The 27,086-nt window shown below is 43.4% G+C and overlaps 2 protein-coding genes across 6 annotated transcripts in view; one reads left to right on the top strand and one right to left on the bottom strand.

The window, feature by feature from the left end:
• The window catches only part of CNKSR1 (connector enhancer of kinase suppressor of Ras 1), a 35,880-nt gene extending 17,403 nt beyond the window's left edge, over window positions 1–18,477 (top strand). For all 4 annotated transcript variants that reach the window (XM_079987718.1, XM_079987717.1, XM_079987719.1 and 1 more), the window contains 13 exons: window positions 1,529–1,663; window positions 3,139–3,224; window positions 4,997–5,118; window positions 6,954–7,144; window positions 7,811–7,841; window positions 9,000–9,172; window positions 10,403–10,476; window positions 12,014–12,085; window positions 12,575–12,648; window positions 13,686–13,750; window positions 16,467–16,605; window positions 16,753–16,934; window positions 17,574–18,477. In XM_079987718.1, the coding sequence (XP_079843844.1) occupies window positions 1,529–1,663; window positions 3,139–3,224; window positions 4,997–5,118; window positions 6,954–7,144; window positions 7,811–7,841; window positions 9,000–9,172; window positions 10,403–10,476; window positions 12,014–12,085; window positions 12,575–12,648; window positions 13,686–13,750; window positions 16,467–16,605; window positions 16,753–16,934; window positions 17,574–17,786 (1,557 nt within the window). In that variant the 3' untranslated portion in view covers window positions 17,787–18,477. The remainder of the gene's footprint in view (window positions 1–1,528; window positions 1,664–3,138; window positions 3,225–4,996; window positions 5,119–6,953; window positions 7,145–7,810; window positions 7,842–8,999; window positions 9,173–10,402; window positions 10,477–12,013; window positions 12,086–12,574; window positions 12,649–13,685; window positions 13,751–16,466; window positions 16,606–16,752; window positions 16,935–17,573) is intronic.
• On the bottom strand, window positions 10,486–24,460 carry LOC307222492 (uncharacterized protein). Of its 2 annotated transcripts, XM_079987835.1 has the most exons (4): window positions 24,157–24,460; window positions 21,682–22,038; window positions 21,034–21,081; window positions 10,486–11,536 (listed from the first exon to the last, which is right to left on the bottom strand). In XM_079987835.1, exons 2-4 carry the CDS (start codon window positions 21,862–21,864, stop codon window positions 11,399–11,401), a joined length of 369 nt encoding a protein of 122 aa, XP_079843961.1. In that variant the 5' UTR covers window positions 21,865–22,038; window positions 24,157–24,460; the 3' UTR covers window positions 10,486–11,398. The 2 variants fall into 2 exon arrangements, 1 of the variants encoding a protein (XP_079843961.1); XR_013841766.1 differs by lacking the exon at window positions 21,682–22,038.
• Window positions 24,461–27,086: the final 2,626 nt, after the last annotated feature.

Raw genomic sequence — 27,086 nt, 5'->3', positions numbered from 1 at the left:
TGCTCCAGAAGGTCATAACCACAGCCCAAAGGATTATTGGTCATCCTCTCCCATCTTTGGAAGAACTGTACAGTTCCCGTTGTCTTAGGAAAGCAAACAACATCCTGCAGGATGCATCTCACCCGGGATACAGTCTGTTTGCACTACTGCCTTCTGGCAGGAGATATAGAAACATCAAGTCAAGGACAAATAGACTGAAAAATAGTTTCTATCCAAGAGCTGTGGCCTTTTTAAATGCTGTAACTCGATAGTGTGACCTGGGAGTTTGATGGGTGTGGGTGTGGGTGTGGCTGGAATGTGGTTTGTTTGGTTGTTGTTGTTGTTTTGCTTTTGTTGTTTTTAAGGGATGGCATCCAATTTCGTTGCACTTGTGCAATGTTGCACTTGTGTAATGACAATAAAGAATCTATCTATCTATCTATCAAATTATCTTCTGGCATCTTAAGACTAATACATTTTAACGTGGCACAAGCATTCAGGGGCTAGAGTTCCCTTCAGCAGGCCTATGAAGTGTAATCCTCAGTTGCAGATGGATGGATGCAGAGTGGCTAGTGTTGCACGTGGAGTAAGCAAAGGAGAGAAGGACCTGAAATGCAAACAGTACAGATAGCGGAAGTTCGGTTTGAGCTAGAATGTGTGCAAGATAAGCAGGATGGTCCTCTACAACAGCCCCGAGAGGTGATAAAACAATCAACTTGGCAATGCTGAGTTAACTAACCCTTGAATGGGAAAGGAAACTATTATCTCTATTGAAACCCAAATGAATAGATCAGACTTCAGGAATTGCAATTCCATTTCCTGCTGGAGCCCCCCAACCCCTTTGAAATTCCTTTAAGATCACTGACAGAGTATGCTGGCACACTGAAATGTTTTGGGTTTTTTTACTGGTTTATGAATATTGCCAGTTCTGTCAGTGTTTTAACCCAGGGCTTTTGCATAGGGCCAGCCTTATCATTAGGCATTGCGAGGCAGCCACCTGAGGCAGTGGATATGGGGTGGGGAGTGGTGCTGATGTGTTAGAGCAGGATTGGCCCATGATGTTTCGCTGCTGAAGTTTAACAGTGTGTAGTTTAACAATCAAGCCCTCTCCCCAGGGAACTCTGGGAATTGTAGCTTTGTGGAGGGAGCTGAGGCCTCCTAACAACTCAGCACCCTTTGTGAGGATTCTTTGAGGGAAGACATGACTGTTTAAAGTGGTATGATACCGCTTTAAATGTCTAGTGCAGATGAGGCATATGACTAAGCTAGCCTGCTGCTGTTCCGTCACCGGCGTTAACATAAGATGTGCCCAAGCCCTGAATTTTGCAGCCCTCGTTTAACTTAATTTATTTGACAATTGTTTTTATTTACAGTATTTGCAAACTGTGTTTCTACATTGGCTCATCACCAAATAATAGTGTAGGTAGGTAGGTAGGTAGATAGATACAAAAATATTTCAAATAAAATAATGTTGAAAAATGTGAAACTTAACAAGCACTTTGAAGCTAAAAAATATCATTAAAGGCAAGACAATCTGTCAACCATGTAGGTGGGCTGGACGCGGATGAATCTGGTGAAGAAGCTTCTTGAGACGTCATGTCAGGTGACTTTGGTGCTGAAGAAAATACCACTCGTTTTCCCAGGGACTCCCAGTTCCCCTGAGTCTTCTCCTCTACAGCAGAAGGTAAGCGAGGCCTAGAACAGCCACATTTCCCTTTGGGTACCACTCTGGGGAGCTGCTTCCCAGTGGTGGGTGAGGCCAGAGGCAAACATGGGCGAAGCAAAGGACAGGACTCTTACATTGTACAGTAGGCAGCATTCACATCTACAGGAAAGTCAAAGAGTTTGGCACCCCCATATACCTCCATCCTGCACCCAGGCATGCAAGAGGCGTTATCCCTATTCAGGGACATATTCCAGCCTGGAACAATCACCTGAGTGTTAGGATGCGTCTGGGGAGACGGGGGCAATTGGCAGGCCCCCAGCTGGCTCTAGCCCACCTGTCGGCAGCCAGGCGAACTCCGGTTCTCGGAACAGCATCAAAACTGTGACTCAAGCCTCAGAGACCTTTAGAGACTGAGCATGCAAGCCAGCAAAGATAAGAACTCTTTGCAATAGAAGTAGCGGACAGAGGCATATGTAAGCATATTTACAAGCATTTATTCAGCATCAGGACAAAAGAAAAACATGTCTGCTTTCCTTCGTGTCCAGGCAAACAGCATAGGCAAAAGCTATACACAACAGAAGTTCCCAGCAGACTGTGCTGGAAGTAAACAGACATGTGACATACAACAACTCCACATGCCTGTTCTAAAGGTGGAGCGGAACTATATCCTAACACTGAGGACCTCCTGAGATCTCTGTGAAGCTGCCCCATGTGGTAAACCACTGAACGTTAGCTAGCAGCTTCTCAGATCCTGGACTGACTCCACCTCCATGTTTGGCATAGGAGCCTCCTGGAAAGGAGGTTATGCACTCCCTCCTTCCCTGGAGTTTTTAAGCAGAGGATGGGTGGCCACTTGTCATATATGATTTAGTTGAGATACCTGCATTGTAAGAGGTTGGACTAGATGACCCTCAGGGTCCCTTCTAACTCTACCATTCTATGATTCTAGGGGTGTTTATCTGATTACTCCCTGTATAAGTCCTGACAAGAGCTTCTAGAGCTGCTTATCATCACTATCATTATTATTGTTATTTATTTCCCTCCCTTCAACCTAAGGTCTCAGTGCGGGTAACAATATTAGAAATGGTTCAAAACAACTTAAAATCACAGAAAGAAGGTGGGTCATAAAAATATGCACCTCAGGTGTCAAAGGCCAGGTAAAGAGGTGTGTCTTCAGCATTGGATGAAGCAGAGCTGGAGTGGTCTCCTTAGACCATATCTTTGCAGCTATGGGTTGCTTACTCTGAAGTGAGCACTTACTCTGAAGTGAGCTTCAGAGTCTTAGTAATCTCACATTTCCAAATAAAACTGTGACTAATCTTTGCTTGTCCTTCCTTGTCAGGCTTTTTTCTTTTTTTTTACGACTCCCCTGGAGTGTCATTTGCAACCCAATGGAAAGGCAAAAGCAACATCTCAACAATATACCGAAGGCACAGTGTAGACTGTCCCCTTGACTGTAACAGATAGGTGACTTTTGTCTGTTCATTCCATAGGTGCTGGAAGGTTTGTTCGATGTTGTGGAACCCCTGAGCTTGCACAGTGATGAGTCTGCGACTAGTTTTGGTTCTTCGACTTCCAGGTTAGGAATCCAACATTTCTGGGGATTTTAGGGTTTCGGGCCCACTACTGTGCTATGTAGATATTGACATGTGGATTGCTTTCCCTATCACAGAAAGTGTGGTATTTTTTGTGCTGGGGGGTGGGGCAGTGGGCAGCAAGTTTGCTGTACGAATCAGCTTTAAATGCTCATCTTGAATTTGCTAGTATGTGGTCAAATGCCGCCCCAAAATGGCGACACTCCAGAAGTGCCCTAAGTTGGTGGGTCATCACTGCATCCCGTGGGAGCAAATTCTGTATAAACAGACATTTTGTGAGGATGCCCTTCATTTTCTCTGTCCTGAAACTCCCAACTTCTTCAGCTTCACTGGATTACCCCCAGGGTTCTGTGGACTTGACTTAGAAGCTGTAGCAAAATCTGCAACTCAGTGAGTTATGATGATGTCACACTGTACTCATACTTTCAGTGGGAACGAAACTGCAAAGGGTCATGCTGGAACTCGCCCAGGGAGGGGGCATTCTCTGGTTCAACGCGCAGATGGAGTATCTCTTGAATAAATTAGTGACCTTTCCCCCTTCCTGTTGCGCAAACCAAGGTCTGTCCGAGTTTAAACATCCCAAGAATAAAATATTTTCCATCCTCTTGGCCTCTCGCTCAGCAGAAACTAGGGGCAGAGGTACTTAGAAAATCCCTTTGTGATCTCATGCTGCAGGGAGGGCTATCTTGAGGACTGTTGCATGGAAGATGGAGCAAGCTTGTTTTCTCCTGCCCTAGAGGGTAGGACTTGAATCAATGCCTTCATGTTACAAGAAAGGAGATTCTGACCAAACGTCAGGAAGAGCTGTTTGACAGTGGAACAGACTCCTTCAGAAGGTGGTGGACTCTCCTTCCTTGGAGGTTTTTAAGCAGAGGTTGGATGGCCATCTGTTGTGGATGCTTTAGCTGAGATTCCTGCATTGCAGAGGGTTGGGCTAGATGACCCTTGGGGTCCGTTCCAGCTCTACAGTTCTATGATTCTATCTCAGGCATAGCCAGTGCTTTTTTTTTCTAAAAATAATAATAATTTAGGGGCACTCTCATTTTGACTCAAGAAAATCACCAGTTTGTAGTTTAAATCGGGGAAAATAAATACAGTAAAAGGACAGAGATTCACAAACTGTTTAGGGGTATGCATAACACTGTGTGTCCCCCAGGGGGAAAAAGCACAGGACATAACCATTCTTGTTTGAATTTTACTAGAACCTTGAGAGAATTAAGGATTGTAATGCTTCAGAGCACACACACTGCTCAAGAATTTCTTTTCGGTTCCAGAACTAATCTTAGTTTTCACCCATGGATCTACTCCTGGTTCCCCCACCCTCAAATGTTCTTACTTTCAGTAACCTAATTTGGAAGGGAAAGTATTTTGTTGGTTGCTGCTGTTTTAAGCAAATGGTTGTAAAGCAAAACAATTACTGATCTACTGCAAATTGCCTTGGAATCTAGTGATTCTGCCTGTCCTAGATTTCTGGTGGTTAGGGAGAATAGCTGTGTGTGTGATGGAGAGCCAAGATCTCTCAAGGTGTGGTGTTAAGGGAAGAAGGGCAAGGGAGAAGGCAGGGGCAAACATCCAGCTCTGTAGCTGTCTGGGTCCCAGCATGTTTTGCTGCCAAATCAGCATTTGCTGGACTCCTTCTTGTGACTGAAGTGCCAGACAACTGGGATCTGAAGTTCTGGTAAACAGTGCACAGCTGCTATGAAAGATAGAGCTCCAAGTTTGTTTGTTTTGTTTTCTTTCTTTTCTCCTTTAAAAGCATGACTGCTGAGGTGGATGGGAGACCGGATTTTCTTCTAGGTCTCCCTGCTGATGAAGAGGAGCAGGAAGCAACCAATTCATGGCATTCGGACGGCTCTCTAGAAGAACCTTCTGGGGCAGGTAAGGATTTGGACATTGGCTTGCTGGTGGTGGACACACTGATGCTGGACTCCATCTCCCATCAGTCGCAGCTAGCCTAGCCAGTGGTCAGGGATGATCGAAGGCAAGAAGATGCCTTACATCAGTGATGGCCAAACTCGGCCCTCCAGCTGTTTTGGGACTACGATTCTCATAATCCCTGACCACTGGTCCTGTTAGCTAGGGATGATGGGAGTTGTAGTCCCAAAACAGCTGGAGGGCTAAGTTTGGCCATTCCTGCCTTACATGGAGCAAGAGTGTAGCATTGTCTCACTGACTGGCTGTGACTCCCTGGGACTTCGGACAGGGGACATTTGCTGCCCTACTGGAGAATCTAGGCCAGTATTTCCCATACACTGGTCTCCAGCTGTTTTTGGACTACAATTCCCATCATCCCTGTCTTGCTAGCTAAGGATGATGGGAGTTGTAGTTTGAAAACAGCTGGAGACCCAAGCTTGGGAAACACTGATCTAGGTACTAAACCAGGAACTTTCTGCATGCAGAGCAGCTGTTCTGCCACTGGGCTGCAGTCCTCTCGCCATTTGAGTATTTTTAAAGAAGCTTTTTATCAGCTTTGGCTGGCTCATTACCTGTGGCCTTCTCTAAAGCGTAGAGGTCTCAGTTAGGTGTGCTTTGGTTACATCCAGGCTAGATTACTGTCGTGCACACTACTCACAACAAAGAAATGACAATCGGTGCAGAATGTGGCAGCTAGAATGCTTGTTGGAGTTAGGCATTTAGACCGCATTATGCCTATTCTGTTCCTGTTTAAATTGTCTATTTGTTTCCAGGCCTAATTTAAGGCTGTGGTGTTAACCTGGTTCCAAACTGTTTAGAGCAATCTTCACTCTAAAGAGTTTAACTCAAATATGCCCCAGCTTAGCACTTGGAGGATGCCAGCTTGATGAAATCTGATTTGAGGGTCTGGAGCTTGGCTTACAGCTGTACACAAACCTGCCCAAACTTTGAGATCAGTGTCTGAGGCTGTGTATTTTATCTATACTATATAGTGATTAATTTCAAATAAGCAGTTTACAGAGAATATAAGATATACATTGAATTGTCAATAAAAATAAAAGTTAAAGACAATGTTTTTTCAGGGGAAAAGGATCAAAATATTAGTAAGATCAGTGGTTAAAAATAAACATTATGCACTAAAATTATAGATTAAAATACATGTCACCTTTACATGTCAGGGTAGACTTGCCTAAACAAACGTTTTTAGCAGGCACTGAAAGGAACAAAATGCCTACTTAATGTCAATGGGCAGGGAGTGCCAGTGGGTAGTAACTACTACACTGAAAGATTGGTGTTTTTCAAGTGCAGAATGAACATCATGTGGCAATTGTACAAATTCCACAAAGTCCTCATGTGGGCATACATAGGGTAAGGTGATCTTCCAAGTCAGCTGGTTCCAACCTGTTAAGCACTTTATATATGAATAGTAACAACTTGAACTTGTCCCAGTAACAAATTGCCAGTCAAGGGTCTGAATTAACATGTTACATGCAGACAGGATCTCACTCCTCTCAGTCAGTAGTCATGCTGCAGTATTCTGCACTAACACCATGCTCAAGTGGAGCCCCACATAGATCAGGGTTGTTTTCATAGTTTAGAACTTCAGAATATTGTTTGCTGCTATGCTGTTATGGTATTGATGTATTTATAACTGTTGCAAACTGACTTTTTGAGGACAAGTGTGCAGAAAGGTGGGTTTTTAAATATCTCATGAACAAATGAATCTTTCTGGTGTAAAATCTTTTTCCAGACTGATTAACTTATGAGCTTTGGTTTGGGTTTTTGACTTGTTCTTCCAGGTGCATTTGCTGAACCTGTGCTGGAAGGTGAGAGCCTTGTCAGGGTCGATCCTGAAGGATCCAGATCCACTGATGCTGCTTCCCCTGCCAGACCCAGTACCTTGGAACTTGAATCGAAAGACTCCACAACCCCTGAGAATGGTTTTGTCAGAGGAATCCAAGGGCTGGGATCTGCAGATTCTTCCAAAGAGGTAAGAGTTGCATTGTGTTTTGCTTATTTCTAGGTTTTATTTAGACCCTTTGGCTTCAGGTCTAAAAAGGCCTCCCTGAATGCCTGATGCAATAGAAACAAAAATGTAAACTAATTCAGCAGGAGCAATCCCAGCATTGTCTCCAGGCTGTCAGCATTTTGCAGGAGTGATTCAGTCACATGCTGTAAATTTGGGTTTCCGCAATTAAAGTGGATTAAAGCACCCTATTGCTCTGGTGCAACAAATTCACTTTACAAACAAAACAGGTTTTTGTGGCTAGAAAAGTGACAGGGAACTGCATAAAAAGTGTGGGATAGATGGTTGATCGTTGGGAAGTCTAAGGGCATGTTCTATTTACTGCATCCAGTGCACTCCCACTGCTAGTTTTTAAAGCTACATAGACATGTTAGCCACAATCCATATCAATCCTGTGATTTCTTAACAAATGCTGCTATTTGGTGAGTTCCCCCCCCCCTTTCGAACCAGTCTTAAACAAATTGTAAAACTGTGAGTTTGCGTTTCTACTGAATTGTAGTGTGATTTCCCCCACTCACTTTTTATTATGATGTGGGGTGGCTGGCACCAGCAACACTCAGCCACCCCACATCACTCAGCCATTCTTGCAGATCCTGATAAATTGTTTTTCTCCCCCTCGATTCCTTTCAGGGCAGTGTTGAATATCGACGAAAGCAAAAAGGTGAGTACCGGTAACATCAATTCATCCTTCAATATTACAAGCATTTCAGCCTATGCTAAAGGTGTGTAACGTGTCCATAAATATATCCTGGTTAGAAGGAGAACAGTTCTTTCTTGTATGCCACTATTCACCAGACAAGGGAGGGGGGAACATTTATGTCCCCCACGGGCCAGGTTTGACAGGTGGGTGGTCAGTCTCTTGGCATGATACCAGGTGACCCATGTTTGCCCATGTGGTTGGTCAGCTGATTGTCGGAATTGCATACAGCCACGCATGGGGAATGTTGTCCCAGCCAAGGTCCAGAGTTACCTGAAGAATTATGAAGACTAGCAGAGCCTTTCCTTCCAGAGGCCCCTGCCCCCTTGAGAGAGCTGAATGCAATCTTTAAAGGGCCCGTGGTAGATTGCACAGCTGCATATTGTGGAGTGGCTGTGAGGTTACTGGGTCATCCTCCAAGTCCCTTGCAGATAGGGACCTGCTATCTGGAGGGCACCAGGTTGGTGAATACTGGTCTGGTGTAATGAGGAAGCCACAATTCTAGAGGCAACAGGAGAAGGGGAAGCAAGGAAATAATGAAAAGGAATGGGATTGTGCTTGAAATTGGCAGTCCTGTTCTTTGTAAAGTGTCATGCACACAGATTTCAGTTTGTCTGAATCGGAGTCCTTCTCATGCCATCCCTGGGTCCCTAAGGCAGGGGATGTGACACCTGGAACCCTGAAGAGGCGCATTCTACACTGCAACATTTTGTTGCAGATTCCTGTTACCTCATCATATGGGATGCGTAGACTAAACTCACACCCACACTGTATACATTTAAAGCTTGAGGCTTTCTCCAGAGAATCATGCTGGAACCTGTAGCTCTGTGGGAGTTAAACTACAGTTTCCAGGATCCTTAGGGGGGAGCCTTGGCTGTTCAAGTGGTATTAATGTGCTTTAAACCTATGGTGACCAAAGCTGCATCCCTAGAAGGATGGGTTGCTCTTGGCCCTTCTATAAATGCCTCCCTAATTCAGCAAAAGTTTTTTTAAAAAGTGCTTGTGGTGGAAAAACCGCAAACTGTATACTATGAGCCTGATTTTTTTTTTTAGTGAATTGCATTGTGCATCCTGTCCTTCCTTTTTGTCATAATAAACCCCCCCCCCCCCGCTTGTGTTGAGGAATGGCAACCCGACTGAGTCGCCGCCGAATCTCCTGCCAGGATCTGGGCCAGGTGGACTGCGATGGCTGGCTCCTTAAGAAGAAAGACCACGGGGGCTTCATGGCCCAGAAATGGAAGCGGTTTTGGTTCGTGCTGAAGGGTCAATCCCTCTACTGGTACAGCAACCCCAACGTGAGTTCATCCTAGGTTGCTCAGTATTTCAGAGAGTCATGGATCACCAAAGGGTAGCCCTGTTTGTTGTTGTTGTTGTTGTTGTCATCGTCGCAACAGAGCACCTGTCCACATTCAAGCATTATTTAGCTGTTAATCTACGCCCCCCCCCCATTTGAATTAGAATGGAATAGTCCACACATTTTTGAACTTGTATATGAGGAGCAACTTCTGTTTTTTTTTTTGTTCATATCAGTAGATGTTCGCTTTTGTGTTTGTCCCTGCCTTCTAATTTCTTGACTCCTTTATTCCAATTAAGTGCTGATGCGGCACATACACTCCCCACCCCCCCGGCCTAGGAAGTGCGTGAAAGCACACAGTCAGGCAAGTGTAAATTCCCAGCACACATCTCTGTGGTTTTCTGGTTTTGTGCAAATCTGAGAGCTCCCCCCCAAAATAACAAATTTTCCTTCTTATTTATTTATTTAATACTTTTGAATACCGGCTTTCTGCCAAGGCACCCAAAATGGCTTCCAGTGTTAAAATACTAAAGCAAATGAACGCTATAAAACATAAAATTGGTCAGGGGAGGGAGCAGTCTGACTCTGGAGCTGGCCCCAATGTTGTTTTTGCCTCCCTCCCTCTCTTCTTACAGAACAGAGAGTGTCCTGTACAATATACAGGATACAATGTATTACGACACTCAGATTCTACAGAGATGGGCAACTATGCTATGGGATATGGGGGGAATGCAAAGGGGAGTAACAGGAAGTGACAACTGATCCACCAACCACCGAAACAAATTGGTGAGTGGAGCAGTTTGGAGCACATTTCCCCCCAGCTTATCAATGTATATCTAGGGCAGTTCACAACATAAAATTACATTCTAAAAAACACAAAATGATTCGTTCTCTGCTATTGCTAGTTGCATCCAGGTTGCAACTGGTCAGTTTCAATGCAAGTTGAAGACCATGCCCATGGAAGCTGGCTGCATCTCTATGATCATGGACGATGGGCGCTGTGGTCCCGCAACATCGGGCGGTCTGCAAGCTCCCCTTCTTTGCTTTATAGCTTGCCCATGGAAGGTTAGGAGCAGCCTGCAGGTCCTACAGCTTTCCCTTGCTTTCTGTAGTAGAAACCTGTTCAGCATTCTAGGGCTGCCGCTTTATATATGAGTAGCAGCAATTGGAGCCAATCAGGGTATGAAGTGCTGCTCTGTTTTAATTGGTGCTTTCCCTTCTCTTACCCCAGGATGAGAAGGCTGTGGGTTTCATCAATGTGTCAGCGTACAGACTGGAAAGCAAAAAGGAACAGAAGAAGAAATAGTGAGTATGTGCAGTGAGCTTGATGGGTGGCTCTGGAGAGATCTTGACCACTGAACAAACAGGGGAAGCTGACTTCTACAGAGTCAGGCTGCTGATCCATCTAACGCAGTATTGTCTACACCACCCTGGGTTCCCTAGAGGGACGTGCACATCATAAATCCAATAATTCACTGACTGGCAGCAGCCCTCTGGGGTTTCAGGCAGGAAATCTTTTCCAGCCCTTCTTGGAGATGCTGGGGATTGAACCTGGGAGCCTTCTGCATGCAAGGCAGATGCTCTTATCACTGAGCTACAGCCCTGCTCATAAATGAAAGGGAAATGCATCCATTAAGTAGGGAGAAAGAATGGCTAGGACCAACCACCCTCTGAGAATCACCCCAGCGTGGGGTTTCAACTAGCAACAGTGTAAGATGCTTACTGTTTTTGTTTACTTCACCTACTAATGGCTTCCTGTAAAACCACCTTGAGCAGTTTAATAATAAAAACAGCAGTGGTATATTGTGGGATGTGAAACAGGGACCTCAGGTATCTGATCTGGTCGGGAGGAGGAGGAGGTTTGGATCCCAAGGAGGGCTGTCAGAGGAGAGTTCAGCTCCCATAACACAGAGTTCCCCAAGCCTGACATTGTCCAATGAGGAGCTACTTCCAGCACTTCCACCTGTCAGCAGGGAGGCTTCCCCTCCCAGGGTGGTGTTTGGGGGAAAGTCTGACATCAATCTGGCTCCAACTCCACTCCTGACTCCCAAGGATGTGGCAGTGTCAGCACCAGGGCAAACATACCTCACAAATCCAGCCTATATGGAGGAATAACATTGGTTTGCCCAATCCGGAGGCTCTAGGTGCAAACTGCATGAATTGAAGGGCCCACACCACCCCTTCAAAAGGAGGATGCCAGGCGCATGTCAAGTGTTGGATCAATGTCTTACCTACCCCTAGCCAGGGCTTGTTCTACTCCTCTGCACTTCACCTGTTTGTAGCCTGTAGAGCTGTGTTGGGATGCTGTATTGATTTGCACAATAAAGCTTTCAGGATAGACATAGTGAAGAGTCCAGTTCCAGGTCTAAGGAGAGGAAAGCCAGGATAATGGGGAGGAATATGCAAAGCAGCTTAGTGAGGACCGAGCATGCTCAGTGGGCATGGAATGCTGACTGACTGATGCATGTGATGGTTGTTGTGGGGGAAGGAAGAAGGAAAGGAATATCCTGGAAGAGAGCTTGGCTGAATGGCACCCTGAATGTGAGCATTCCATGCTGCAGCGCTCTGTTGCAGGTCCCGCTAGTCCGTCATATTGTACAGTTCATCAGTCATTTTATTCAAGTTCTTGGACCATAATTCTATCTTTCATGTGCCTAGAGTAGAATTATCTATCTCAGCATATCCTGAGCCAAAGAGGTTGGGAGAGTGAAGTTGCCCACTGCAACCATTTTCAAGCCTTGACACACAACTGTAACCATGCAGATTTGTAGTTGGGTATGGGCGTACCTTGCAAAGAATCATGGGGAATTCCACCACAGCCACCTTTTTCTCTTTTCTGCAGTGTCTTCCAGCTTACCCATGAGAAATACAAGCCCTTTATCTTCGCAGCAGAGACCCTGGCTGACCTGAGCATGTAAGTAGCCAAATGGGAGTGGCCTAAGCAATCTCAGGTTCCACCCTAGAAGCAGCTTTGGGGACTGATGCATCCCATGCAAAGTCGTCTAGAGTAGTGTTGCAATCCTTGACAGATGTTGCCTGATTTCCCTTAAGGCCTCACTGCAACCTTATTGTGGAGGGCCATAAACCGAGAAAGATGATCCTAGTCAAATTCCAGCCAGGGTTTGCACAGAAAAACGAAAACTGTGAAGAAATCTAGGGAGTATCTGTTATCAGCTGCTTCAAGCTGACAAATTCCTGAGTCTGTGGCTTTCCAGCAAATACCCAAATACACTTTGGGGAATGAAGTCATCAAGGGGAGTTGAGAGGCAAAGCAGCGTTAATACTGCTAATAAAAAGATCATATTCAAGTAGATATTTGTTTTTAGTGATTTCATATACCGCAGTGAGGAAAATTGTCTTGAGCATCTGGGTAAATCTCAAAACAAACTGTTTCTCTTCCCAGGTGGGTCAGCCGTTTGATAACTTCTATGATGAAATACACTCCAGTCCATAAATCTGTTCCACATAGTCAAGAAGGTGGGCTCTCAATACTTGATTCAAAATGTTTATGTCTCAACTTTGTAATTTACAAAAATCACTAAAATATATCCTTGAAACAGCAGTATCAGATCTATTCCTGCCTTGCAGGGGGTTGGACTAGATGACCCTTGGGGTACCTTCCTTGATTCTATTATTCTACTAGGAGTGCCTAAAATGCATTAAATTAGGTGCCTGGCAAGCATCCCGGGATGTGAGAATTCCAGAGGCAGGAGAGTGCCCTTTCCACAGTTGCTATCCACTTCTGATAGAAAGGTTATCCGCAAAAGGGCTTCCACTTCATAAACAAAACCTATTTAGCATATTCTCTCTCTGTAAACTAAAGAGACTCTATTGCCTGTGATTCCTAAATCCATTTTGATTCCTAAATCCAGGTCTGGAGATGTTCCATTTGGTTTTGGCAGACAAGAGTCAGTGTTGTAGGCAGCGCTGAGCTACTTCACCAAAGGTCCAACACTTGGTTTATTTCTGTGTCACGCTAAGCCAAATCATGGTTCTCAAAGACATCACGGCCACTTTGCTCCTCCTCAGATCCTGCTCCTGTGAGCTTAAGCCATAATTCAGCAGGCATATGGTTTGTCTTGTTCCAGGCAAACCACAAGCTGCAACCAAGGTTTGTTCTTCGGTTTACAGCTCATGGTTTTCCTGGAGAAGGCAACCCACAAGATTGGTTTGGGATGCCACACTAAGCTAAACCATGGCACAGTTCATAGGAGCGCAGCAGCAAGACTGAGGGGAGGAGTGCAGCAGGAACTCATAGTTTGGCTTTGTGTTATGTGCAAACTGGTCCTCTGAATAAGGCAGCTTCCTCCATTTCTGTCTCGGGATTTTCAGAGACACAAACTTATGTGTTTTGACAGTGAGAAAGAACAGTACCACATTCTCTTTAATTGCCCCCTACAGAAAGGTAGAGAAAATATGTCTCTTGCTGGGACTGAATTTCATGGTGAATTTCATGTAATGGAATGCGATTGGCCATTGAGAATTTTCTTTGAAAAAAATTCCCCTTTGAACAGATTGCTACAGTGAAACAGAAGCAGAGGACCCTGAGGATGACTCTCCTAGGCATAGCTTTGATCTGGTAAGTATCTTATGGAAGGATCATCTTTACTATGCACTCCATAGTAAAGATGTGTGACCCAAAAGAGGTCCCCTGAAATTGCAAGCCCATTCCCATTTATCTGAGCCATGGGGGTAAGTGGGAATGGACTCACACACTCAGTGCCTGCCAAAAGGTTTTGATAATGCTATATTGATGGTGCAATTGAAATGTTGCTGTGGGGAATCCCCTTTTCACATCAAACGCAAATGGGGATTCTCCACATTTTTTCATTCCTCTTGTTCAATGCATGATGTATTCAAGTAAAATTTAGTGCTGATGTTGATTTCCCCATCTTCCCTCCCCATCCTTTTTTCCTCCAGTTTCATGTCTCTTAAATTGTGAGCCTTAGGAAAGGGGCTGTCTTCTCACTGATATTTTCAAGCAGCTCAGGGAGCCTTTGGGGCTGAAGCATGGCATAAGAATGCCAAAATGGGATTATCCACCTTTCTTCTTGTCCCACTGCTTTCCCCCTGGGGAAAACTGCTCTTTAGCACCCAACTGGAGCAAACAGCAATTTGGGTTTTCTCTGGATTGATGTTTTCTTAAAAAATAATTTTTATTAAGTTTCCATTTACCAAATTAAACATATCATACCAATTAGTCCAAATTATATCAATACACATCATAAAGTCCAAATGTTTTCCAAATTATAAATTTTTGTGAGGGGTACCCATGCTTCGCGATTGGCAGGAGTCCAATCATCTATATTTCTGCTGCTTTCATGTTTACAATGATGTTTCCAGTCCCATCTTCTCAACTCTTCGTCATTACTCATTTTCCTTTTCAGTCACCTCCGAGTTCTCTCCACAAGTGGATTGAAAGAAACAGACTTATTTATATCTCTGTGTGGACTTTGTAATGCTCTCTCGTAGATCTCTCACAGAAATCCAATAGTCCAGGCGTTCCGTTCGAGCAGGCATTCAAGCAGACATTGGCCATCTTGTTCCACTCCAATGAAATACAGTCTAAATGTCCGCTCATTAACTTTCCAGACCCGCTGCATCGTAAATTAGTCTCTCCAGGAGGATAATAGCCCTTCCATATTTACGATCCCAACCTGATAACCGATCCACGGCTCATCCTCCCTAGACCATATATCATGTAGCAAAGGTCTGCCTGTCCATATCGGATCACATTTCTTGCTGCATCACAAAGAGAGCCTCTTTTCTTTCCAAATCTTTCACAGAATAAAACCTTTAATTCATACCCCCCCCCACAGTTCATTTTTAATCCCACTTGCAAATTGGTCATTGAGACGGTTCTTTAAGGGGGAGCGTTGTTAGGTAAATCACATGAAAAAGTAGAAAGTCTCCCCCCCTTTCTGTTCCGTTCCACCTACCAGCATGTCTGTGATTCTCTGATGTTATCTCTGTTCCTTCCATCCCGATCTTCTTCATCTCAGTGGTAAAATTATTAGCAGATAAAAACACTCCTGACCTCTCTTGAAGCATGTGCGTTTACTTCTCCAGTTTTTTCTTCTTTTTAAGCAACGCAACCAGGTTCGCTCCTGAAAGCAGCTTCAGGGAGTTCCAAGCCCGCACGAGGGCTATCCGCCCAGTGCCTCTCACCCCCTCCTTCATCCGAACTCGGGGGTGATTTATGGCAACCACGGGTGAGGGCAGCATCTTCCCATTTCCCTGGGAATCAGCCTCTAATTACCTCGTGCAAGCTGGATAGATGGTATTGTCAGCCATCTTCCAAGGCGCCCCTAGTGGCCCCCTCTCCGGTTTAATAATAATAATAATAATAATAATTTTTTATTTATACCCCGCCCTCCCCAGCCAAGGCCGGGCTCAGAGCGGCTTACAAGCAATAATAAAAACAAGATGAATGATTACAACTTAAAAACAAAAATAAAATACAAAATTAAAATAATGGAACATTAAAATATTAAAATGTAGCCTCATCGCAGGAGGAGAAGGAAAAGAAAAAAGAAAGAGAGGGAGGAGGGAATCAAATTGGCTCCAAGCCAAAGGCCAGGCGGAACAACTCTGTCTTACAGGCCCTGCGGAAAGAAATCAGATCCTGTAGGGCCCTGGTCTCATGAGGCAGAGTGTTCCACCAGGCCGGAGCCAGAGTTGAAAAGGCCCTGGCTCTGCTTGAAGCCAATCTAGCTTCCTTAGGGCCTGGGACCACTAGGGTGTTGTTATTTATGGACCTTGAGGCTCTCTGTGGGGCATACCAGGAGAGGCGGTCCCGTAGGTACGAGGGTCCTAGGCCGTGAAGGGCTTTAAAGGTCAAAAGCAGCACCTTAAATCTGACCCTGTACTCCACCGGGAGCCAGTGTAGCTTGAAAAGCACTGGGTGAATATGCTCCTATGGCAGAGACCCCGTGAGGAGCCTCGCTGCAGCATTCTGTACCCGCTGGAGTTTCTGGGACAGCTTCAAGGGCAGCCCCGCGTAGAGCGAATTACAGTAGTCAAGCCTGGAGATGACCGTCGCATGGATCACTGTGGCCAGGTCGGATTGATATTGGCTCTGATTTAGCACTAAAGAGTGGGTTTTCCCTGGGATAGGAGCAGGGCAAAACCACTCAGACTCGTGAGCAGAAAGTGAAGTTCAAGCAGAAAACCGCTCAGACTTGTGCTTTCTAGACTTGGGACAAGCAGAAGGGTAGACGAGCCTAGTGATAATGAATTTAGCTCTTCCAGACTCCATTTCTTGCATGCTATAATAAAATCTTGCTTTCTTTCAGCCAAAGCGGAGGGAACTGGAAAAAGATCAGCTGCTAACAGGAGCCGCAGGGAATAACGAATCCCCAAGCAGGAGTCCTCTGGGTAGTCCCCTCCCAAGACAAAATGCAGACCACAGCCCAGCATTGCCCTCTCCCACAGGTGAGTTTCACATTGCCTCCCCCTTCCATGTTTATGTAAGAAGAATAAAATGTGAAAGGCTGTTCCTCTTGTACTAGCCCTGCCCTCTAGGGCAGCAGAGTTCTAGAATGCTTTTGCTTATGGTTTTCAACCTTCTGCCTCATGAAGATCCTTCAGGAGAAGAACTGGAGTCTTTGATCAAGTGTCTGAAGCAAGGCGGAGTGTCTCTCATTGGGAAACAGCAGGTGTTCACCCGCGAATATTACCGGAAGTCCTTTGTCAAGCGCAACAAGAACCCAGAGATCAACGAGAAGGTTCATCTTGTTCGGACCCTCCAAAGCACACTCAAGGTAGGTGGAGCATCACTTTACACTGGGGAGGAGAACATCTTTCAGCCTGAGGGCTGCATTCCCTTCTGGGCAACTTTCCAAGGATCACATGCTAGTGGTGGTCAAGGCCAGAGGCAGAAGTGGCCAGAGCAATAAATGTGAATTTTACCTTTGTAAAGTCAGCTAGTTTCTATCAACAGCTGCACACACTATTGATCCTTCATCCCTCCAGACAGGCAGGAAGCATGATCAGAGTTCAAGAACATGTTCTGCATAGGCAGAAACACTCAAGGAATGTGCAGAGCAAGGTCAGGGGGGGGTGACCTGGGGAGAGGAGGTGTAGCATGGAAAGTGAGGGGTGGACTAGAAGTCAGGTGTGGGGAACCTATAGCTCTCAAGATGTTGCAGAACTACAGCTCCCACCACCCCTGGCCATTGGTCATGCTTGCTGGGGCTGATGGGAGTTATAGTTCAGTAAGATATAGAGGGCCAAAGGTTCCCTACACCTGTGATAGATACCACAACCAGCATGGAAATGCAATAGGCTGGCAGTTTCCTAAGCTTTAAAATCCTTGCAATTCTGGGCTTCAAAGACTTAAAAATAAATTTAAAAAGAACAGTGCATCAGCATTAAAGATAGGACCTTCCTTCCTCCCTCAGGCAAAAACAGCTGAACTTCAGCTACTCGATATTCTTCTGGATGACTCTGAACTGACCTCTGAGAAATTCAGAGCATGGAAAGAACAACATCAGGAGTTGTACCAGGAAATCCAGGCCTGGTGGGCCAAGAGGGTGAGCCAAGAGGATGGTGCAAGAACAGACTGTGTGTCAGACTTCAACCCAGAGGACACTGTTGCTGCTGCTGCTCCATAAACTATTTTGTCAGCAGGACATGTGTTCTGTGGATATTACCATCCTCCCTGTTCCCATAAACAAACTCAGATGGTCCTCTCATCCTAGAGAGAAAGAATATGAATGACAAAGAACTTCTTGCTGAACTGAGAGATTGGGAAGCTTGTTTGTTGTCATGGCGGGCATTTTTATTTCATCTGGGTTTATTTTTTTAAAAGAAGACTGACACATGATTCTGACAGTGCAAAAGAGAAGCCTGACCAAGGGAGCAGGATACTAACTGCTGTCTGTGGACCAACATCTTGAAAAAAGCTGAAAAAGCAAGATTTTAAAGTTGCTTTCCGTAGCTTTGTTTCCCTTGAAAAAGTTATTCAGAAAGCAGCAATTTTACTGACACGTTTCAAGTTGAAACTCTTATGTGTAATTTTAATAACTAAAAAGGCATCCTAGCAATGTGTGGTTTTCAATTTTAAATGACTGGTGGTTTGCATCAGGAACCAGCTAGGGTTAAGAAGTGGGATAAGCATATGCAAGAATAAATAATATTGGCTACATGTACTATTAAACTGCAAAAAATGCTCTGACAATATATAGATTCAAGGCTGTCAAACATGTTACTTTGCATATATCTTCAAAATGATGGCTTTCAAATTGTCCAGTCCCAAAACAATGAAGTGTACGTTGAGCTATAATAAATCAACTATTTTTTTTAGGACAATGCTTATCCTTTTTAAAAAGAACACTTTTGGAGAAGTATCAAAGACACCCTTTTTAGCTTGTATTTATATCAGCTTCGTGCATATTTGTGTTAATTATAGCCATCCAAATAGACTTCCATTTTCAGTGGGCCCACGTAGGCTTATTTGGCAGAAGTGGGTGTCACATTTTAAGAGGCTGCAGTGATGCATAGATAGTGTCTGGCAGGACATGCCCTTTTAATACCCCGCAATGTCCCTGTTGCACAGTCACTGTTGCATTGTGGGAAATCGGCTGATTGGTGCTCACAGCAAACCCCACTATTAAATCAGGAGCACATTTTAAGGCCCCTGCTTTTCCTTTACAGCCACAGCTTTAGCTGCCCTATACAGGAGTGTAGGAAGAGGGGTGCGGCACGCCTCTGGTGTCATCCTTGAGGGGCAAACCGCGGGAGTCAGCACTTACCATGGGGCCTGGCCTGCAGCGTGCCTGATCCACGCGTCTCTCTTGGGAGTGACATGGTGGCTTGGGCCCCTGCGCTGCCCAAAATGGCAGCGTGGGGCTTGCATCCACCATTGCGGCGCCCCCATATGCAGATCGCCACGGCACCCCCGCATGGCGCATCCGTGGGCAGCTCGCCCCACCCCCACCGCTCCAGGTGCCGAAGCAGCTAGCTACGCCCCTGGCCCTATACTTGGTCACATATGACTTGCTCGTTGGGCTGGAGATTCACAGAATCATAGTTCCCCAGTGCTGTTCCAGGGTATCTGGGTTCAAACCCCACCTGCCCCTTTTAAAACTTTGGGCAAGCTGGTTTACCATAGACAAGACCAGGAACAGTGGTTACCTATCTGTTCAAGGAGTTTCCTCCTAATTATTTATGTTGCTGCTGGAATTATGTATATTTTTTGCCATGGTTTAACCAGAGCTTGTATAATTTAATATGCCCTTTTTGTGTTGGTTGTTTAAAGTCCTTTGTTGATCTTTTTGTAAGTCACTGCATTCTTTTAAACAAAAAAGTAACTTCAGCTTCAAAAATAATAAAATCCTTCATAGGGATTTGTTGCAAGATCAAACAACTTGCAAAATACTTTTTTTAAAACCCCTGTAAGTGCTGAATGATAAATATTTGTTTCTGACTTCTCATTTCCTGCAATTCTTTCCAAGAAGTGGGTGGGTTTTGTTTTGTTTGTTCCAAAGCTCTGCATACCTTCACTATTATCTAAACGGAGGCACCAATACAGCGCTGGAGGAACAAGTATCCTGAAGACCGGAACTCTTGGCATTGCAGTGCAGGATTCCATCACAAACATTCCTTCCTAGTTATTCATTGATGGGTGGAGGCAGGAAGAGAGGGAGTGGCAGAATTAAATTACTGACCATAGTAAAGCTTAAAACCACCCCATTTCCAAAATAAACACAGAATCTCAAAAAGAATCCCACAGTCTATTAATGCTTCCTCTTAGCAGTAAGACTTTGTCAAAATAGGAATGCTCCATAAATCTAAATCCTCAGGGAAATCAAAAAGCCAAATTTTAAAAGGGTAAAGTATTTGATCAAGATACATGCAAGATAAAGGGGAGATCCATACATCTTTAAAGAACTTTCAATGCACATTTAAAGCACTTGACTTCCCCCAAAGAATCCTTGGAATTGCAGGCTCATTCCTACCCATTCCTGGGAAGTCTGTTAAACTAATATATTATAAAATAACTATCAAAAGAAATAAAAGCATTACAATTATATAAAATAAGTGAAATACAGCATTGTTTTAATGAACAAAGCAGAGCAGTATAGATCCAATAAAAGAGGTGAGTCTCATTTAAAGACCAGGATAAAGAGGTATGAATCTTCAGCATGCAAGGAAAGCTATAGAATGAACATGCCAGACTCACTTCCATGAGGAGGGGTCTGTAGGTATGTAGTTTTTCAGATATTTGGGGCCCAAATCATTTAGGCTTTAAAACACTAAAGTGAGCACCTTGAACAGAGCCAAGAAACAAACTGGCAACCACTGCAGCTGTTTTAAAACAGGGGTTATACGAGTTCTAAAGGCAGTACTATTTTGGGGAGTGCCTTTTACCTGTTGGATAGGTTGAAGTTTCTAAATTGTCTTCAGTTGCTGCCCCATGTAAAACACATTGCAGTAGTCCAACCTGAAGTTCACCACTGCATGGAGTATGGTGGACAGGACATTTCTCTTTGAGAGGTACCATAGTTAGCAAACCAGCTGAGCTGGAAAGAGGCACTCCTAGTCATGAGCTTTCAGTGACAGTGCTGGATCCAGCAGCACCCACGAGTGGGAGACCTGTTCCTTCCAGGAGAATGCTACCCCATCCAGGACAGGGATATGAAGAGTACTGTTCTTCAACGAATCCTTGCAGCATCAACATTTCAATATAATCTAATGTCTAGTCTACATTAGACTTGAATTCAATTGGATTTACTCCCTGGTAAATGGGATTGCTGTCTTAATCCTCATGTTCCAGCCCTATCTCAGTATAATCCCACCCCCTCTAATTTTGGTTGAAATGTGCAGATACATTATATTCTTATGTCCATTACACCCTACCTGTTGATCTGCCCACTTCAGCCTTAACAGGTTCATCTCCCAGTCTTCCTGTCATGAAGCACAACACAGATTTCCTGATAAGCTTTTGTATCTTCAATTTGCAAGTAACCACTGAGCCACATCCTACAAATATTTTTAAAGAGTGCATGCTACCACATACAAAGGTTGGATTAAAAGACCCACCAACCCATTTTGTTCCACCAGTTATCCTGAAAGACCAAATTCAGTTCCTTAATAATCCACGTAGTAGGGCATAGGTTGAGTCCTTAAGCTGTTGTCATGATTCCTTTGGAAGCTTGTAGCCAGGCACATCCCAGCAAAGGTCTTGGCTGCTGCTCCACTCCAACCTAGATAGACACATGTTCCAAGATGGAATTTGTCCATATCTGGGGTCTCTGTGTTTGCAATGTTAGATAGGACTCTGTATGCCATATAGGATGTTGCATAGAGGTATAAGACTCCAGAGAGCAGGAGCAGGAGCCCAGAGCCTCCTGTAAGGCAGTAGTTTGGATGTTCAGACCACCAACGTGTCCCCACATGGGTAAGAACATAACTCAGGAAGCCACCAAGCAGAGAGATGATAGTCAGGGCTCTCACCATCTGAACAGGCCAGGAGATAGCCATCTCCTCTGGAAATGGTTGGCATACCTTGTCTTGTATGCTGGTCATCTCCATACAGCTCTCCCAAAGGCCGTCACTGAAGAAGACATCTTGAGGGAAGCCAGGTCTTTTGGGGAACTCCCGCCATTCTGGGGTTACTGTAGCTGCCAGCATCAGAACCCATCCCATGGGTGCAACCACCAGTCCTAGCACCATGGCGCCGGTTGCCATAATCCACTTAAAATGTCCGTCCTTCCTATATGAGAGCTTAAACCAGACTTGCTTGTCTCCCTAATTTTGGTCTAGCATCAGAATCCAAACTGTTGCTTTTATAATTTTAGTAGCCACATCAGCTTCATCTCTTTCAAAGCAAAATTACAAACAACTGGGAAAGGAGCTCACTTCCTAGAGGGCAAGCGTCATAGCACAAATGAGACAAACCAATTCCATTGAGTTACATATTAATGATCCTTCTATTTCTGGACCTTATTCATGGCCAGTCATAATGAAGGCCTTTAATCATTAATAAGCAACACACCAGCAGCATGCACAACAATTAATCTTGAATGATTATGCTTACATTTATAACCTAACCCACGGTGGAATCAAGGGGATTGTAAAATTAAAACAAGGGAACAATTAACAGTGGAAGGTTAAAATTTTCAGTGGTTTTTCTCATTTACAATCAGCAGAGAGACTTAAGTTGGGAAAAAAGACTTGAGGTATGGAACAAAGCAAGATGGATTCTGAGAAGCAATTGTATAAGGATGATGAACATGTTATATAAAAAATGTTCAAATGTTTGTTGAAATTTGAAATGTAAGAAGAACTAGTTAAATAATGCAGGATTAAATGAGCAAAAAGTGTTGGTTATAAAGATGGAAAAGTGGGAACATATACGTATAGGTAAAAGGGTTAAAATACGTACTGTGCTATGTTCTAAAATAGAATTTTTACAAAATGATGTACCATTGGTATTTAACTCCTGAGAAATTATTTAGAATGTATAAAAATATTCCAAATGTTTGTTGAAAATGTCAAGAACACGAAGGGACACTTTATCATGCTTGGTGTATGTTCAAAAAAGCTAAAAAATACTTGATACAAATACACAAATTGAAAAAGAGGATTTTGAAAGTTAATATTCAGCTGAAACAAGAACTCTTCCTGTTGGGACTAATGGATGATATATAACCAGAAAAAGAATATGGAATATTATTTCAATATATGCTCACTGTGGCGAGATTTTTATATGCATAAAGATGGAAGATAATAATAATAATAATAATAATAATAATAATAATAATAATAATAATAATAATAATTTTGTATCCCACCCACTCTGGGCAGCTTCCAACAAAAATTAAAAATACATTAAAATGTCACACATTAAAAACTTCCCTGGACAGGGCTGCCTTCAGATGTCTTCTAAATGTCAGGCAGTTTATCTCTTTGACATCTGATGGGAGGGCGTTCCACAGTGCGGGCACCACTACCGACTATGGAAGAATGGTTATTGGAATCAATGGCTTTGGCTGAGATGGCCAAGTTGATGTGTTTAATTGGAGAAAAATCATTGTTGATTAATAATTAGAAACCCCTTGTGGTCTTTTTGCACAAAAAGGAAAATGAGCTTTAGTATGAAGACTGAAAAAAGGTTGGCTTATGGAAAGGAGAAGAGTTGGAATTCTATTACGGAGCAAGGGTTTTGCATAAGTCTATAAAGCTGATAGTCATAGACCCACAAGTCTTTTCTTTTTCATTTTCCCCCTTCTTTAGTTTTTATGTAAAAAACTAAAATGCTTGGCGTTTGATGTTAACATTTGTATATTGCTTCTTTTTTGTTTTTCTTTTCAAACTTTAATAAAAAAACTTTTTAAAAAAATAACCTCAGCTAGGATTTGGCCAATGTGGTATCCTTCACATGGGGCTGGACTGCAACTCTCCCAGTCCTGACCACTGGCTATGCTGCCTGGGCTGTTTCTGAACTAACCTGTCCACTAGATTTAAAGCAGATAACATCCATGAGCTGGATGACATTAATGTTATTAGCAACATAAAGAATGGGATTTCTTTTCAAAGGTACGGCAGCAATACACAGAAAGCATTATAAAGAATCATAGCATTGTAGAGTTGGAAGAGACCCAAGGGTCATCTAGTCCAACTCTAACCAAAACATACCGGTAAGTAAATCAAGGTTTATATATATGCAGGTAATTATATAATATGCAATTTTCTTGGTTTTTGAAACAGACATTCTCAGATAAATGTGCAAAGGAGATTTACGCAGTAAATCAAACATTTAAGAGAAATCCAAAATCCACAGTCGGGCAATACTTTTATTAGGACAAACTAAAACTATTGCTCAACTGTAGATTTGAGTGGGTTTTTTTGTTGCTCTTCAAGAGAAATGGAAAAGTGGAAGTACTTCTCAAAAACGCAGTGCTCTAATTTATTAATGACACATACATATAGCAACTATAGATGAACATTATTTTATTATTAATGGTGGCTCCTATTTACCTGGGAGTAAGTGCCATTGAATTCAGTAGAGCTTACTTCTGAATAGACATAGTTAGACTTCTGCTGTCAGGTTACAGAGACCTGCCGTGAATAGCTGTAATGGTCAAATTTAGGGATGAATTAAAAGTTGCTGGTTGTACAGTACAACTGACCATAGAAACCCCGTTTTGATGGAATGAGGCTTCAGGTATTTCCGCCCTCTCCTCCACTACCTCTGCCCTCACTACGGTTCTCGAGAAGGGACAATTTTTTTCTTACGAGAAATTGAATATTCGAGGAGAGGGGACTTGAGTCCGAAAAGAACATTCATTGGGTGCTCGCCGGCCAATTACATTCGGAGGCTGTGAACCAATAGGAAGGGAAAGGGAAACTCCTCCCTTGCCAACTGGCAGAGAAAAGAGGCGCGGCGCCGCCCCGCGGCCGAGGGCGCGAGCCTTCAACGGTCACTCTACGAGGGAGGGGGCGTGGCAACAATGGAGAAGGTGGAGCGTCGTGAGCCTTTTTCTTTTCACCCGCGTGCAACGGTCGTTGCGCGTGCGCAGTGAGCGGCGGGAGGTCTAAGCGGCTCCGCTTTCCCGGAGTTGTCTGGGGAGATTTCGTCGTCGTCTGCTCTTATCCGAGCTGTGAACGGATGTGTTTTACCTCAGCACTCGCTCAAAGGGACCTTTGTTCGCGGACCCGTCATTTGTACGCTAGAGGTAAAATAATAATAATAAATAACTTTCCTCTTTGTGGGTTTAGCCCTGACCCCATTTAATTCGCAGCTCAGAAGCCCTGAAATACTGTATATTCTTCGGTATAAACAACCACGGCTTTACCCGAAACCGGGATGGAGGGAGAGGTAGTGAGGAGATGGGTGTCCTTCTGTGCCCTCAGATAGGCACTAGGTATCTGAAGAAGTGTGCATGCACACGAAAGCTCATACCAAGAACTAACTTAGTTGGTCTTTAAGGTGCTACTGGAAGGAATTTTTTTATTTTGTTTTGACTATGGCAGACCAACACGGCTACCTATCTGTAGATAGGCACTATTTAGCCTTAAAATACACTCATAACTCCCCCCTAAAACACCATTGCTGGATTTCCCCCCCCCCCCCTTTGGTGGCTCTTTGAAGGAAAGATGCTCTTCATGTACACATGATGCGGATTGAGAGGATTCTAAATAAGTCATGGGCTAGAAACTTAAAACCAGGCTTACTTGAAAGTGAACTCCATCAAAATGGATAGACCACTTAATGATTCCTCTGCCCATTGTAGTAATTGCAATGTGCTCTGCTAGATGTTGAATGCTTTTTAGTTGTATTTTTATTCATTCTTTTGTTTTATATTGTATTTTATTGTGTTGCAATTTGCATTCCATAGAACTCAAATTGTAATATAATGCAAGAAATAGAAGCAATAAAAATACAATTGAAAATCGAAATGAATATTTAATGTGGACATGCCATGGACTACATGAACGAACCTTGTAGGCCACTGGTGGGCCACAGACCACAGTACAGGGAACCTATGCCTTAAGGTGCATTTCTTGGCGTTTGCACTGAAGACGTGAGTCCAGCTGAGTGCAGTAGGACTTATTTCCAGGTACGTTCCAAACTTGTAGAATTGCAGCCGCAATTAGAAGCAATACATATTTAGAGGCTGCGGTTGGGTAATGCCTTTATTGCGTCCAACCAAAATGCCACAAAAATGGAAATCTTTTGAGATCTATAGAAATTTTGATTGGGCAGGATGTTACACAAAATAGGGGTAACTACTCTGGATGTTCACTTTAAGATCTGCTTGTAGTTAATGTCTAAAATGGAGATTACAAGCTGAGTCCCTCACAGATGCTGAGATACTTGCTTACACACTTGGGGTTTAAGGATGGAGAAGGAAAAAATGGCTGCTGCCCCCATTTCTTTGAAAAAAACAACGCCTACCCTGTAAACCTGTTCTTTCCTACACACTTCAAATGAAACCACAAGTTCCTGCTCAGGTAAACAGCAGAGATAAAAAGAAATGTGGCATTCTTTATTTTAGCAAACCCATAACTTAATTTTGGCAGATGCATTAGGTGACAGGCAATTTAAGTGTGCTACATGACTCCTACGTTCTTAATATGCACAATGGCTGTAATCCTATTCACACATTTGGGATTAGGTCCTATGAAATTTAACAGGACTTTCAAATAAACATGCACAGCATTGGTAATGCAAAGGTTTTTTTAAACTTCCCAGGTCAGTGAACAGGATAAAAATATTATACATGTGCTTTTAAAATGTGAAAATAAAACATGTTTTGGCAAAAATATGGATGATCTTCTATATATCACACATGACACAAGTCATATGAGAGAGGCTCAAAGGCATTGCTCCAGATTTTGCATGAATATGCCCCACAGAGAACTGTTGAACTCTTGCCGCTATTGAATGTTGGAAATGAATGTGAAAGCTTTTAGGTGTGTATTCTAGCCATTGAATCAGAATTAAAAGGATTGTGTTATGTATTCATTCATTTATTAGACTTAGTCACTTGTCACCTGAAGGTCTGCAAGTGACTTACAGCAAATATATATATATATATATATATATATATATATATATATATATATATATTATAGTACATAATACCTTAGAAGGGTGAAGTGAGGGAGGGAGTGTGACTAACTCAACATACAAGAATTAAGCCTGATCTTACACCCTTTCTCTCTTCATAGCATATTACCATTGAATTTTTTTCCAGAGCCTGCCTGTTTGTCTGTATACCTTGTACACATACTGTAGTGATATCTTTATACCATACACAAGAGAATGAGAATATACTCTGGAGATCTGTCTATAGGTTGTGGAATAGGATGTGTTCCTTATACTTGGTTTAGGAATTCTTATAGATATAAAGCTTTATGTAAGATTAGAAGAGTGATTGGCTAGATACAGTCTTGTAAATTTG

This window comes from Podarcis cretensis (assembly GCF_951804945.1).
Source record: "Podarcis cretensis genome assembly, chromosome: 8".
Classification (NCBI taxonomy): Eukaryota; Metazoa; Chordata; class Lepidosauria; order Squamata; family Lacertidae; genus Podarcis; species Podarcis cretensis.
This window is presented reverse-complemented; position numbering and strand designations above follow the sequence as displayed.

What these genes read in the sequence shown, in the direction of transcription:
- LOC307222492 (XM_079987835.1), bottom strand. Translation starts at nt 21,864, where the DNA reads ATGGCAACCGGCGCCATGGTGCTAGGACTGGTGGTTGCACCCATGGGA. An exon ending in TGACCAGCATACAAGACAAG is followed by an intron (nt 21,082 to 21,681) that starts GTATGCCAACCA and finishes GCTTCATGACAG; the next exon opens with GAAGACTGGGAGATGAACCT. An exon ending in TGAAGTGGGCAGATCAACAG is followed by an intron (nt 11,537 to 21,033) that starts GTAGGGTGTAAT and finishes TCCTCTCCTTAG; the next exon opens with ACCTGGAACTGGACTCTTCA.